General features: G+C 42.1%; 1 protein-coding gene across 3 annotated transcripts in view; it reads right to left on the reverse strand.

Annotated features, from left to right (window-relative positions):
* Window positions 1–15830, reverse strand: part of LOC137665465 (probable acyl-CoA dehydrogenase 6) — a 101447-nt gene that overhangs the window by 13267 nt on the left and 72350 nt on the right. For all 3 annotated transcript variants that reach the window (XR_011048515.1, XR_011048514.1, XM_068404475.1), the window contains exons 5-8: window positions 14329–14496; window positions 7346–7519; window positions 1251–1412; window positions 942–1092 (exon numbers count right to left, since the gene is read on the reverse strand). Coding sequence is in view for 1 of the 3 variants with exons in the window: in XM_068404475.1 (XP_068260576.1) it covers window positions 942–1092; window positions 1251–1412; window positions 7346–7519; window positions 14329–14496 (655 nt within the window). In the remaining 2 variants the exon portion in view is untranslated. The remainder of the gene's footprint in view (window positions 1–941; window positions 1093–1250; window positions 1413–7345; window positions 7520–14328; window positions 14497–15830) is intronic.

The following is a 15830-nucleotide window of genomic DNA, read 5'->3' on the forward strand; positions in this document are numbered from 1 at the left end:
AAAACTTTCAACTAACTGAACCACTACCTAGCTTTGCTAACCTTTGATTAGGTATCGTATATATAAGGGCTGAACTGAAATCTGTTACTGCAAGAAAATGTGAGTTCCACTTTGGTTCTTCTACAGAATATAAGACACTGGGGCCAGAATTTTCCTAACACGCCGACAGGAAAACTGTTTGCTTGCACAGAATTTTGCTCTAAGTAGTTATATATTAAGATTTCAAGGGCTTGGCATGGGACTTAATTTGCAAAAAGGCCTCTGTACCGTTTCAATGATCTTACAGCTTGCTGGAAACAGCTACATCTCTCATACATCTTGCATGGTATCTGGTGTGACTAATCAGGGGGAGACTGCTATCAGAAAAGACTACTGCAGGAGCCCAATGGTGAACTCCACAGTTTCACACAAATATTTGAGGTGGAAGTATGGAGAAAAAGATGATTTTCACTGGTTGCTCGTGGTTTGGAAGAAAGCTGCTGTTTTGCTTTAGTTGTGTTCCTGTAACCAAGATTACAAGCAAACAAAGAGCAGAGGCGGGAAAAAAAATCACTTTTTGGTAGGCTTCCCCTTTTTTCCTTGTCCTATTGCCTGGCAGATGCTGGAGGACCATGAGGGAAAACATGGAGTTTACTTCTTTCACCTGACATTCAAGCTAACCTGCGAGTACTTCGAACTACACAGCTGTAACGCAAAGCCAAGATTTGGCAAAGGAATAGTCTGCCTATTTCCTGACACTCACATATGTCACCCCAAAGTCAATGGGACTGTGGATGCTCTTGCATCCACAACATAAATCAGTGACATACCATTCAGTGGAACAATAGCATTCACATTGACTAGGAGCTGGTGCCCTTTTCAGTGGGTGATGTTGTAGCAGGACGTTTAAGAGGCCAAATTTCAGTAAAGCCATTTCCTATTTTCACCACTCGCTCGCTCACCTGTAAAACCTGCTCACCAGAACCTCACTGGTGAATCCCATTCCTCCCCAAAACTGGAGAGAGCTATCAGTCACTTCACGGGCCAGACGACCTGCCTTTAACTTAGCCATGGAAGCAAATTTTGTCACATCGTTGCCTTCCACGTAGAGAGCTAAAAAAAAAAATAAAATAAAAAAGCACAGTTATACACACACAGTCACTGATCACACTTTGCCCCTCTCTGGCAACCACCTCCCCCTGTTCCTTTAGCCTGACAACATTCTTTGCATGATGAGAAGCACATGTGGGAAGGCAGATGTGGGAGCTCACCAACGGTGCGGTACAGCAGCGAACGAAGGAGCTCCACTTCGGTCGCCAGCTCGGCCAGGCGGAAGTGCACGGCTTGGTTGTGCAGGACGGGACGGTCAAACACTTTTCGCTGGCGAGTGTAGTCAATAGTTTCTTGTATTATAGTTTCCAGCGGTGTCAGGGCTTGAAGGAGCAAAGCACAGAACAAGACATCATTTCACCCAGAACTGTTGTTTTAGTTCTTGTTGAAAAAGATGGGTTTTTCACATTGTACAAACAATACATTATGCTTTCTAAAATAAATTATTCCATACGCTCAGTTTGGAGTGCAGAGTTTTAATTCTGAAAAAAGTCTGGTATTTCCTTCTACCTTGAAGACAGATTCTTTATCGCTATTTCACCTGAGCCCCAAACTGTCAAAACTTGGGGGAGAGTGAAAGGAGGTGGGAAGGAGGGAAGGAAAGTCAGAGAGAGCAGTATGTAATGACTAGTATGTAAACTTTGTCCTTAATGCCTCATTTGGGGCCCTAGCAAAAGCTTGTGCCAATCCTGCTTTCCATGCTACCTGTGTCCTCAAGGTCTGTCACAATCCCAAAGGAAAATCTGAAGGCAGACAGTGTGCTCACTGAGGAATGCTGTAGAAATGTAAATTCAAGGAAGCTTTCAACAAGGCAGAAACCTATGCAAAGATCAAGGAACATGAACAGACTGCTTACTATGTCTGCATTCTGTGATCAGATCCCAATATAGAAAGGAAAACTATTAAGATTCACAGCCACTTTTAGTAAATGCTAAATAGTGCTTCTAATGCACTACAGAATCAAAACAGGAAACAGAATCAAAATAGGATACTGCTGGAAGACAGGTGGGAGAGATGGGAGATGCTGCTTTAAAGCAAGAGAACTAGTTCGCTGCTAGTTTGTGAGCAAACTTAGATTAAACCAGAAGAAAAGGGAAAAGTTTGTTTTCCAAGGCAAACCAGCCTTGAAGTGAAGGGCTAGGCCATCAGTCTCTTGCAGCTTAGCTAGGATAACAGCAGGGGCTGAATTTGTGGAGAATTTTGTTTGGCAAATGTGGACCCATGTCACTATGGCAAGCAGGCAAGCAGCAGTGAGAGGCTGTGAGTTCACAAATCCATCGGTATGTGAACAGTCATGTTTTCTCTTTTCAAAATATGCATATCCTCATCCATCCACATGTAGAATCTAAACCACAAAAATCTGAATCTGAAATGCAAAATACAATCAAACCTTGGACTACTACAAAATCTCTTCTCCCACCTGCCACAGCTCCTCCAGTTACTCATGTGACAGTTCCTTACAGGAGCCTGGCGTGCTTGCATATTCCTTTTTGTATCACTTTCAAGACTACCTCTGTTTAAACTGAATCCCTATACTGCTTTCATCTGCAGACTTCACATCCCACCAATTGTCCTCTGCCATAATCATTCACCAGCTCTTCCACGGAGCACTTTTTTTCACACGCTGTCACCACATTCCACAGGGTGATTAGCTTTTGTCATTCCTAATGCTGGTTTTCTGGACTGGAAAATAAATTGCTCTTTTCAGGGGCATCTCTTATGCAGAAGGAACATCCTCGTTCTTCCAAAGGACCATGTAACACAATGCTGTAACGTGTACACTACTAACAGCTTTTTCACGTGTATGTCTATGGTCTCCAGCTTGAGAGATGCTACAGAAAGAGCAAGAAGTGTCCAGGCACCCCTTGCCCCCAAACTGATAGCTGGGAAGCACACTGCTGAGTTTGAGCTGCTCGGAGGGAAGCTAAACAGTACCTGCCAGTGCTAGGAGAGCAGAAGGGAGGTGGGAGGGATAAGGACAAGGGTTTAGTCTTATGTTGGTCTGTCAAGAGTAAGGTGCTCCAGCATGGCTCGTGTGGTTCCCAGCATCCAGCACCACGGAAAGAAGAGATAGGAAACAGCAAAGAGGAGGCAGGAGCAGGACCAGGTGGGAAGGAACAGAACAGCACCTGTTTAGTTCCTGCTTGCAAAAGGGCTGAAGATCACGAAGGGGTTTTGGTCTCTCTGCTCAGGCTGTCACCACACGTCAGGGCTGGGAGCGGGAAGCCCAAGAGAACTGCTCTCACAGTGTCTACCTCTCCGCTTCACTGCCTCCTTCCTGCCCCATGACTCTGCTGATCCATCTTCCTGTTTCCTCAGCTGCCATCACCACCCTTCTGCTTATTCCTGGAACTGCCATTTGCACACAGAAATAAACAGAGGATATCTTCTAAGGACAGTCCTGGGCTGCATCAAAAGCAGCATGGCCAGCAGGCCGAGGGAGGTGATTCTCCCCCTCTACTCCACTCTGGTGAGACCCCACCTGAAGCACTGCATCCAGCTCTGGGGTACTCAGCACAGGAAAGACATGGACCTGTTAGAGCAGGTCCAGAGGAGGGCCATGAAAATGGTCAGAGGGCTGGAACACCTTTCCTATGAGGAAAGGCTGAGAGAGTTGGGGTTGTTCAGCCTGGAGAAGTCTCCAGGGAGAACTTATTGCGGCTTTTCAGTATATAGAGGGGGCTTATAAGAAAGACGGAAAGAGACTTTTTACCAGGGCTTGTAGTGACAGGACAACAGGCATTGGTTTTAAACTGAAAGAGGGTAGATTTAGATTAAAGATAAGGAAGAAATTATTTATGATGAGAGTGCTGAGACACTGAAAGAGGTTGCCTAGAGTAGTTGTGGATGCCCCATCATTGGAAGTGTTCAAGCTCAGGTTTGATGGGGCTTTGAGCAACCTGAGCTAGTAGAAGATGTCCCTGCCCATGGCAGCGGGATTGGACATGATGATCTTTAAAGGTCCCTTCCAACGCAAACCATTCTGTGATGCTATGACTACAGGTACTTAGAGCTACGAGCACAGCTCTAACATGGCAAAGCTTGGCTGTGCAGCAAACAGCAATGAAACAGCACGTCGTGAATACCATGACTGCCAACAGCTTTGCACAACATAACAGCACACAATATTTTGCCAGTCATATAAGTACAGAGAAATGCCATTCTTAACAGTGAAACTCATTTTCTATCTGAACTTTTTTTTTTGGCTGTATATTTGTTTCCTCTTTTGTCATCCAGCATTCTCCACACCCTCAGACAAACTTGGCCCCATGTGTTTCAACTGACAGCACATGCAGGAAATGTGACTCTGGGGCAGCCTAAGGAACGCAGTCTACCACACAGCCGAGAATTGTGAAAGCACTTGAAGTTGCCAGATGCAGAATAGCCTTTTCCTCATACCTCCATCCAACTTATATTTTTCCACTTGAAACTTCTGCTCACTGTAAAGACACTTTGCCTTGCTACATCTCCTCTCAAAACAAATGGAAATTAATATATTTTGCTTAGGCTGGGTCTGATCACTCTCTAGTGAGATGTACAGTGAGCTCCAAGCTGAGCAATCTGTCTCTTAAGGATGTGCATTGCCCATGCAAAAGGATCTGTCATCCTGCTTACTGGCCATGACTCAATGGTGCTCATAAAACTGAGACTACAGGAGCAGATAGAAGTAATTAGAAAAGTGTCATTCTGCTCTCTCACACACACTGAACTCCCTCTTTGCCTCCAAGTTAAGCAATTCAGAAAGAAACTGTTTGCTTTCTTGCCATAGCAACATTCTTTTCCTGTGATCAGTGTAACAGGTCCACAAATGGACGGTGTTTACAGAGTGTCACAACACGGGAGAAATACGTGGCAGTTCTTCTCTTTCACGGAAGCAAGAAATAGTGACTTTTACCAATGCCTTTGACAACGTGTCACTTGGAAGAAAAGACCACACCTGTAACCAAATTTTGCAATTCCAGGAAATTAGTTTTCCGTTTATATTTTAAATCTGTTTGACTGAAAATTCATTTTAAAAGGCAAAAAAAAAAGAAGGTGAAGAAGGAAGGAAACTCCCCCCACACAATCTGAAATCTGGCCACAAAGAAGGTAATTAATAAATGAAGAGAAAGCTGGAGCACATGATACTTGATATTAAAAATAAATAAAAACAACAACAAAAAAAAACCCAAAACAAAAACCTCCAAACACAACAAAACAACACAACCCCCAAAAAGGAAAGAAAGAAAAGAATGGCAGTCAACTACCTCTTCCAAGTTTCAGGAAGCACTGAAAGCGAGGATGTCAGGACTCGTCCCTAAAGTGTTTAAAAGCAGACTGATGGTTTCCAGTGTCACATGAATAGTCATGAACTGGGAAGGAACAGAAACATCCTTCTGAGGGCCAGAAGTGAGGACCAGGATTACATGTGCAGACCTAATCACAGAACTCCTTAAGGCATGTATATAGTTTTACACATCTGAGCCTTCAGCAAAACACTTGTGGTTGAACATGTAAAACCTTTTGCAGGACTGGAAGCTAACAGCTAGATGTTGTGGTGTAACAAACCACATCCATCGAGCCCCTGGCTCCCTTCGGAACTTGGGTTACTCTCTTTTCTTGTTTACCACAACTAGTTACCTCTAAAGTTTGCAACTTGGCCCAAACTGTGGGTCTTGCCCCTGCTGCCAGTGCTTTCATGCATTTTATATCAGAGGGTGGATAAAAGCAAAACCAGGGGGCCCAGCAAGGTATAATACAGTGGCCACCATGCTGCAGGAGGCAGCTCCCCCTCCCTTGGAGAGTTCCAAGGCTTTTCCTCCCTGCCTGGCCAAGGTGGGGGGAGCGAAGATGCCCTTCCCAGACTGCTCATCCAGGGCGAGGGTTCGCCTGCTCCTGCTGCGTTGTTCTGGGGAAAGAGGAGAATTGAAACCAGGTGCCCCACTTCCTGGCAGAGCACGGTGAGTGCCGGGTGGTTGTGCAAGGCTGGGCAGTACCAAACTGACGCTGGTTTTAGCAGGAGTGATCTAACCTGCCAGGCTTGGTGTTTTGATGCTGTCAGTGCGCATCACTTTTGCCTGGGGCATGACTAACGCTGCGGGCTACTCTGCTGCCTGGGAAGTATCACTGCAACCCACAGTTTCTTATTGTTTTGTTTAACTTTGACTTCAAACTGAGCATAAAAATGCACAAAGTGTGTCCTTGCAGTCTGGGTACACCTTGATTAAAGCAGGACCAGCAGTAGGACTACGTCTCCTCCTTACAAGTCTGCAGTGGCATCCCTTGCAAGTCTAACCTCCTGCTCTTTGCTAAAACTACCCTCACATTTACTATTTAATCTCAGGTTGAACTAAGAATTTTCGCCCAAACCAAAAACTTTTTTTAAGCATTTGAACTCCAAAATATTAGGTCAAGGATCAACCCCAAACAGGGAGTGATTTTTTATTTGATCACTGAATCAGAAAATCACTTCTTAGAGCTCCCAATTCCCCAGTCACACAGAGACAGCAACAGACAGGGTATGCACAAGAGCATGAATATGGTGAAATTATTTACACAACCCTGAAATTTAAAGAGGACCAGTCTTCTTACAGTGAACCACATTACGTTTAAGTTGAAGAAGCAAACACTGTGGGGTGGGGGAGATGGTTGGGAGGCTGAAAATGGACAATCCAGACTTGGATCTGGTTAGGGAATATCCAGAATCTGTATAACTCAAATATGCGGATTCGAGTACAGCATGAGTTCAGAGTAACAGGAACTCTGTGACAGCATAACTTCAGGGAAAGGAACTTGGTGCTGTACCACTTATGTCCAAAGTGTACAGAGGTAAAACAGATCTGCAAAGTAAAGCTCTTATCCTGTAAGAGTCACTTCTTTACACAGCCACTAAGTTAATTTTCTAAAATCCAAGATAAACATCATAGCTTACAGTAGTACAGGAAAAGTCACCATCCTTCTATTTCATGCCAGTATTTTGATAGCCTTTGTACTACATTTGTAGCAGACATAACATGATGCCATATTTTCTTATCAGCAGAAAAGCACCAAGAAAAAGAAACAAGGCAAAACCAGCCTCTGTGATGCCTCACAAAATATTTTCTATTTCAAGATTTCCTACAGAAAGGGAAGGTTGTCTGTATCCAGGCTATGACAGATTTCAAAAACAGATTGTAAGAGGTCACTGCAATTTCCAATATAAGGAGAGTGCCGTTAGTCACGCTCAGGGCGACCCCTGCGTCCCTGCCCGGACCCAGAAGCACAAACGATGACTTACCAGCAGCTACTCCCCACAGTCGCTCTTCTTGGAATTGCAACATCTGATACGTAAAACCCTTTCCTTCCTCACCGATGAGGTTTTTGCTGGGGACTCTTACGTCTTCAAAAAAGATCTGAGCTGTGTCCGATGACCTCATGCCCAGTTTGTCTATTTTTTTAGCAACATGAATGCCTGAAGAAAAAGGGGTATTAGAAAGGCCACAAAAAACAGAAGCACTATGTACAAGTACAGCATTTTAAGAAAGCAAAGTTTGCGGATGTGAACATATGTGCCAAGACTACAGACAAACCTACCTTTAGGAAAAACATAACAGTATTCTGGAATTTAAGAGTAAAATAGCCCACATTCTATTTTTAAGAGTTTTTCCATTTTCTTTAACTAGCAAATCAGAAACTGCAATTGTAAAGGTCCCACTTTTCATTATGTCCCCAAATAATAATTGTTTACTAGTAGTAATAATCTTACTTCATGCACGTCTTGAAACAACACAATGTTTATTTGCTTATGTTTGATTTGAAACGGTTGAGGGCCCCAAGAACAAGGAGGATGTTGTAAATACCTTAGACATTCGACTAACCTAGTTATATAAATAAACAAAGGGGAGCACTCATGGTGGATAATCCCCAGTGCTGCCCAGCGCTGCAATAAAGAATGCCTGCTTAATAACACACTCTGGTGTTATTGAGTTTTCTTTTGGACTCCTTACCCAGCCGCACCTAGCTTCCCACTTCGGTGAGGAAAGTTAGAAAGCAAGGGGGTTTGGAGATCTCCGATTTTTGTATCAATTTTTAGTGCATTTAAAACGCTGGAATTCAATTTAGCAGTATTTGCTGAGTGCCTACACTGCAGTGAAACAGTAAAGAAATATTCAATAATGACAAAAACAGAGCTATGTTTTAAGCTGCAACTAGAGAATTTCTGCTCCTGGAAATCTTTTTCCTTCCCTGTCTTCCACATTTATCTTCCCCTTTCTAGCCTATCCTGATCTTTCCTGGTACCTATAGAAGAAAGAGTTTATAATCACACCACACTACTTTTTCCTAATAATAAAAAGGTTAGACTCAAATTCATAAATACTACAAACATCCAACAATTCTGTATCAACTCCAAATTTTGTTAAAACTATGTATTTTATGATAGCCTACAAAATGCTGTTTAGTTCGTCTAAGTAGTCACAGAGGGTTCATAATGATCACAATTCCTTCCTCTGAGTTTTCATGTGGACATTCTTGTGAAGAGGTTTTGCTTCCCCACAGACCTCCCTACACAGCACTGACTCCTACCCCATGTACAATGGTCTACTGGAGATGAACCTAGTTCCTTCAGGTTTGGCCACATAAGACTTCAGCTACCTAATCACACCAGGTAGCACTCCTTCCTGTTTGTTTTTTCCGAGCTACAAGTTCTTTCTTGCTGTAGTTCAGACGGAAGCATGGCTTACTGCTGTCCCATGAGAGTTTAAGAGACATCCACTGGTTTCTGCAGTATTTCCCTTGTCGTCAGTTTTTACCTCCTTATTGCTCTGGGGCTGATGCGAATATTTGGGATGGAAGTCAAGAATGTTTCAGAGGTAAACTGAGGCCAACAACCAGCTACGAGGATTTGTGCAAAACATGTTGATTACATCTGCCAAGTCAATATCTGCAGAAAATCAGTCCTCCAAATCAGCATACATGTCTTTGCAGAAACCCAAACATTTTACTACCCACATACATGGTATTCTAACCAGTTTTGTGATGAGGAGGTATTCTGGTAATATTTTCCTCTTTATATTTTTTTCAATCCTCTACTACTCTCTAACACAGCCTAGTAGGAGTTGGTCACCACAAAGATTGTTGTGGTCCCTCTGTGTACTTGTTTGTACCTTGCTATCCTTCATGGCTTTCAGTGAACATCTCTTTCTGAACTAATACAGACATCTCAACTTCTACTGACAGGAGTAATTTTCAGCCATGTGAAAATTACTTTGGTTTTGCAGACAGAAGAAGGTGGCTGTCATTTCTTTCAAATCCACTCTCTCTAGCTGCATTGAATAAGGTTATGGAAAGTTTCATCTCAGCAGAGATGAAATACTGACACTGCTTCCAAATCACAGAATCACAGAATGTTAGGGATTGGAAGGGACCTCAAAAGATCATCTAGTCCAATCCCCCTGCTGGAGCAGGATTACCTAGATTTTATCACACAGGAACGCGTCCAGTGCCAAGACTGCTCTCAGAATAAGGTCCACATAGACTTCCACACCTTCCACTCAAGATTTTTCTCCATCAGCCAATCTATAAACAGATTATGTGTTAGCAATACTTGCTCTGATATGTGTTCAATGTACTAAGAAAATCAGGACAGCTGTATAAAAATCTTTGGCTCTTGGATTGAAATTATCCAGCAATTTGCAGCCAGTCATGCCAAAAAAGCATTTATGGTTTGTTTCTGTATTAAAATCAGAGCTAAACAAGCACACAGTGGACCATTTACAGGCCCAAATAATTTCTGGAACATCTTTTCCCATTGGAATATTACGACTTGGTTTCTTTGGAAGTCTCAGAGATCATGACTTTGGTCTTCTTCCAGCTGGTTTTATGCAATCACTGCTCCTCAACCATATGAAGATGCACTTACTGCTCTTGTTAGTGGGTGGTTTACTAAGGACTCTGATGGAAATAGAACTGCTGCCAGCTCCTTATATTGCTAAATCAGTCCTATTGTGTACTTCCCCAGATCCACATACGGCAACAACTACTGGAGAAAGCTCTTACAGGTTTGGTTAGAGGAGCTAAATGTGTTAATGATTTCTAGCCATACTTCTCCCAGATTGGGTTGTGTGTTCAAGTTTCCTGAATCCAGCAGCATCTCCCCTTTGTTGTGCCTTACCGGTTTCACTTGCTCTTAGATTAGTTCATGCTTCTCACTCAGGAGGAGGCCAAACTGTTATCAGCCGCAGGTAGTGCCCCCTCTGTTGCTTGCTGGCACATGCTTTACATTTTCTCTTTTTTGAAGACAATGATACATAATCATCTCTTTGGCTACAATACGGGCATCAAAATCTTCTTTTATTTAGTTTAATTATCTTCATTCTCTTCGTAAGGGGTACTATATAGTAAAAATTAGCAGCAGCAGAAGAAATCATCTGCCCAGGTAACTCCTGGAGTTTGTCTGCATTAAATAAATCACAAGCCATCCAAAACCACACAAATCTCAATCTAGCAAGGCCAAGTGCCTGACTTACTAAAATCACTATAAACAGAGCCATTTGTGCTACTTGCACCAATATCACCGAGATGGATTGCTATATCTCTTCCTGGGCGGTTCGTCCCAGGCGTCTTTGATTTTTCATTTTCTCCCACTCCTCCAGCCTTCTGACAATCTCTTTTATTTCCAATATTCTATCTTGAAAGGCAGTTGCTCTCTCCTGACACCATTTAGTGGCATTACAAATGGCAAGAGACACATTTTAAATTGCAGCCTGAGAAACATGCTTTTTCCCCTTTCCTGGACGCTCTTCTCTTTATTATCTCCTCTTTGCAATCTACCCTAGTGCTACCTGAGGACTCAAGAGGACAAACCAGTGCACAAATAGTTACCAGATTAGGGCTAGCAAGCCATTTTTCTGTATCTCTTACACACAGACATTTCACAACTGTTAGATTCTCTTTCATTATACGAGAAATTCAGCTTTTTTTAAGACATCATTAGTATGAGTATTCACCTGGCTAATTTGAGTATCTACTGTGAATCCACACTGCAGTTATCCAAATCCCCTTTATAAGAGATGTATCCAGCAGTGTCTGTCAAATCTAAACTATGGTTTGCTTCACTCCAGAGTAGACACTGTACACATCTTAAATTAGAAGAAGCAAATCCCACTTCATATCGCCAATAAACTACCAGCTGTTGAAGTTAGTAATTCGCTTTCAGACTTGGCAACTTTTTTTTTTACTTTTTTTTTTTTAATCACCACATTATACAAGTACAAAACAAGATTTTCATGAAAAATGCTGGACTAGTCTCCCATGTCCTTCCAGCTGCTAGCAAGAAATGAGTTACCGCTGTGCCATGGGTCCCTTCCTTACCCTGCCATATAGGCTGGTGACCACAGCAGTTAGTCAGATGTAACACACTCGTTCTCCGTTGCACTCATTCTTGAGCTTTGACACACATACATCTAGAGACGCTTGATAGTGCATCATTCTGTGCTGTTCCCGAGACACTTCCCGTACAGTCTTAGTCTGCTGCCCTCCCAAGGAGCACAGTCTTTGGCAGACAGACATCCTTAGGATGTATCAAAACAGCTGGAGCTTCCTCCTCACATCTGTGTCAAATGGCAGCCTTCTCATACTTTTCCTCTATCTTCCTGAATGATTTCTCTTCTGATATGACCCACCCACTGAGCACAATCAACCATCTTAATACTTCATTTCAAAAGGTCACCAATCTTGGTACAGTGACCTTTTTGGAGATAGATATCTGTATCACACAGAAGAATGAAAGCATGTACACCTGAGGAGTGCAATTTTTGTTTCTAGGAAGACTTCTACATCTCTGCAGATCAGCTTCAGGTGACTCAGGCAATTTTTCTACTCAAAATCTATTTACCACATGTAAAGAAGGTCTGTGTATAGGCTGTGTGACCTAATGCCCCCCCCACTAAAGCTACAACGATTCACATGTCTTTTTGGAATAAGCAAAGTAGCTGAAAACCTCCAAGTCAATTTCTGTATATTTGATCTGCCTCTAGCAGTGGGTTGGCTGCTTTGTTGTTTTTGGAAAACTGATCTCAGAGTAGTAGTATTGCATTTGTACTCTGACCCTTGCACGAAAAAATCACAAGGAGGACTTCATGCAGATGGCTGATAAGTGAGTTTACCTGGAAATTCAGGGAGATTCTAGCTCTGAGTTACACATTTGCTCATCACTTATCCATAAGGACAAAGTCAACAACTAGTGAAGCAGCTCAGGTCCATCTTCTGTGAGCTCCCATTTAAAGTCTGTCTTGCATGAGCAGAGGTTGTAGAAACTCACAACCCACTCAGAACTTGCTCAATTCCCAAGACAACTCACTCGCTTGATTTACTCCATACTGAAATCCACTTGCAAGATACGCCCTTAAGTAGCTCTCATCATCCTCTTTTGCAACATTGGAGAACCGGATTTTGTTCTCAGTCTGATCCATTAAGTGAACATACGGATCTTCTCTTCACTGCCGTGGTGGTGTCCCTACATGTGAAATGCTGGCAATGACATATTTTGTATGTAAAATACTCTGAATTGAATGAACAAAAATGCCATCGGTTTTAATATTTTATATTAATATATAAATATATTAATATACACTATTATATGTTAAATAGCTATTATATATTTAAAATAAGTGTTAAAATACATTATACATTATATATTACATAATTTTTAAAATATTGAAATGAGTGAAAACCAAAAAGTTTTAAAAACTTTTGAACAGGTGTTAAAACGGCAAAAGGTCCCTGCCAACATAACCTTAACTCTATCCTCTCTGAATGATGTCCTTTATGCACACAGCACATTATTGCTGCAAGGTCTGAAGACTACTCAGGAACAGAATCACAGAATCAGCCAGGCTGGAAGAAGCCTCTGGGATCATCGAGTCCAACCATTGCCCTGATACCACCATGTCAACTAGACCATGGCACTAAGTGCAATGTCCAGTCTTTTCTTAAACACATCCAGACATGGTGACTCCACCACCTCCCTGGGCAGCCCATTCCAATGTCTAATAACCCTTTCTGAGAAGACACCGTGTGGACTGTACCACTGAAACCTGCACCCTTAGATCAGGATGTATTTCTTCAGTGTCTTCACCCGAATTACTAGTTGTCTTCAAAAACAAATCTCTACTTCCAAGATCTTTGAAGCTTTCACTCTAGCCCACATTTAACTCACAGACTATTTTCGTAATTTAAACTGATAATGATAGTAGTGCTCTGGCAAAAAGATGCCTTTGCAGAGCCAGGAAGCACCCTGGGTATGCCTGCAGTTCTCTTCAGCAAGCCCAGCAGGTTAAGTGGTGGAGGAAGACCAGGGCCCTCTACACAACACAATCACATCACAGCATCCTTCTAGTGCTGAATACAGCTGGTCAGTAAACCCACCCTAACGGAGTCAGATACTGCCCATGGGCTCCTGGGAGGAAGGTGCTGGCATGTGGGTAAGATTGTTCTGGGAGGTATTTCCCTTGTATTTCCCAAGTTTGAAGTCTCTACACTCTTTATCGTTTTATTTGCACATGTTTGAGAATCACTTGCAATATTTTCTGAAGAAATAGGACAGCAAGCTTAAAAATACTTCTCCATTCACTGAAAAAAAGAAGTAGATATTCTCTTCACCAGTTCTTGTACAAAACAGGAAAGAGTTTAACATTATTTTGGAAAGAATTGAAGAACATTTTATATATAGTTCATATGTAGCAAAGACCTATGTAAATAGAGTAATATGTTATTTATTTTGCGGACTGTTTGCATCTTCATGCCTTTTGGGGAAAGAAAACCAAAATGAAAGTTTTGTGGAACTTCTCCAAAACGAAAAGAGACTGGATATTATAACTTTCAAAAAAAATGTTGGTTCCATTTTTAATGATTTCTTTGAGTCATTAATTTTGTCCTTGGCATTGACTTGTCTATTCATTCTCACAGAAGGTTATGAAATATTCCCATGCAAACGTATCTGAACAACTTTTATAAATTTATTTTTGGCGAAAAGGACTATCCATATAAAATTACTTGGGAGTCACAACCTGAAGTCTGCAAAATATTGAACTTTCTTCCAGTTTCCTCTTGTCTCCTACTTTTTTGCGGAAGTGTGCAAATGCATTTCAGAACCAACTTTGTAGGACAGTGAAACACCTAACTTAGAAGAGCATTATGTCAAACACCTTTCCTTCATATATTGGGCATACACAAAACCACTAATAAAATCAAATTAGAAGAGAAAGAGTTCTGTGTTATTACCAGGTAGATTCATCGGCAGACATATGAGAGATTTATTTCGATGAGGAGGTCCTTCACTGGTGTTCGCCAGCAGGCACATCCAGTCCGCTTGGCACCCGGAGGTAGTCCACATCTTACCACCATTTATGACATATTCGTCACCTTTTCTCACAGCTGTCGTCTTGATACCTATTTCAAAACATAAGAAATGAAGGGTTATTCTTGTGAAGGAGGGATAAACTGGTCTCTCTATGACGGGCAGAGTGAATCCCTTGCTCTCAGACAGACAACTAATATTTGGTCCTCCCTTTGTGCCCCCAAAGCCCTCTAACCCTTCCAGGCTGCACAAGACAGACTCATCTGGATAATTCTTTGAAGGCAAGACAGGGAAACCAGACCACTTCTCACACCCTCCTTTAGGTGGGGTCTTCATCCCAGTGGATGAAAGTAGAAAACTTTCCCTAAGTAAATTTGGTCGTCAAGAACTAAGGCCAGAAATATTTTGGTCTGAGGTGATCTATTACGCGTTTCTGTTACTGTGCACATTAGTCACTGAGGAGGCCATTAATTTCAGAGTCCTAACTTAAACAAACATAAGCCTCAATATCTGCGTATGCATAAAGATATACGTACACGCACTTCCTGCACATTCTTGGTCAGAATGGCGTAATAATTTCAAAACTAGTAAACTTTCAAAAGGCCAAGTCTAAATGCTAAGAACGTCTGTACATGAAGGAGTTCTAAACACCTTCTATTTAAACCCCCCGGCAAAAACCAATCTTGTTTTCATCCATCACTGTTCACATCATGCTGCAAGCAGCCCTAGCTGCAACAGACAGCTGGAGTGAATCATTAGCTATTATTTACACTCCAGCAGAATTTCTGAAGGGCTAGCTTCTTTCCCTTGAAACTGAATTTCTTCAACTAAAACCCCAACTGAGGAAGACTCCCCAACTGAGGAAGACTCTCCAACAGACATCTAGCTATAAGTAGGTGATGGTATGAGAGAACACTACCACACCCATAACAGCACCTGTAAATCTAATGAGACTATAAAGTCCGTAAGAGCCCATTTACTGAGGGAGGCACTAGACATGGAGGGTAGGAGTCAGCCACCAAGTGGAGTGGGCAGGCAGATTTACGTCAGATGGTTGCACCTTCATATGCACCTACCACAATCTGCACGTGAACCTTCTTCCCAAAGGCTCTAAACATAAAATGAAGCAAAACCAAGTATCTGATCTTCAATTACAAAATAAAATGGGACTGAGGTCAGCATGGCTGAAAAGACGACTTGTTAATGAAGGAACTGGGGGAAAATGGTGGGAGAATATTGCACAATGTGTAAGACAATGGAATAGCTCATATAGCTATGGATAAAGGAACTTACAAGAGGATAATGATGAACAGCAAGAGAAAGAGATAGTACTAATGTGGATAAAAACAGTAGCCCTATAGCTATTCAGTCAATGAAAGGACTATGCCAAATCTGTCCAAGGGCCTTGATATGAGATCTGTATAAT

This window comes from Nyctibius grandis, chromosome 7 (genome assembly GCF_013368605.1).
Source record: "Nyctibius grandis isolate bNycGra1 chromosome 7, bNycGra1.pri, whole genome shotgun sequence".
In the NCBI taxonomy this organism is placed as follows: domain Eukaryota; kingdom Metazoa; phylum Chordata; class Aves; order Nyctibiiformes; family Nyctibiidae; genus Nyctibius; species Nyctibius grandis.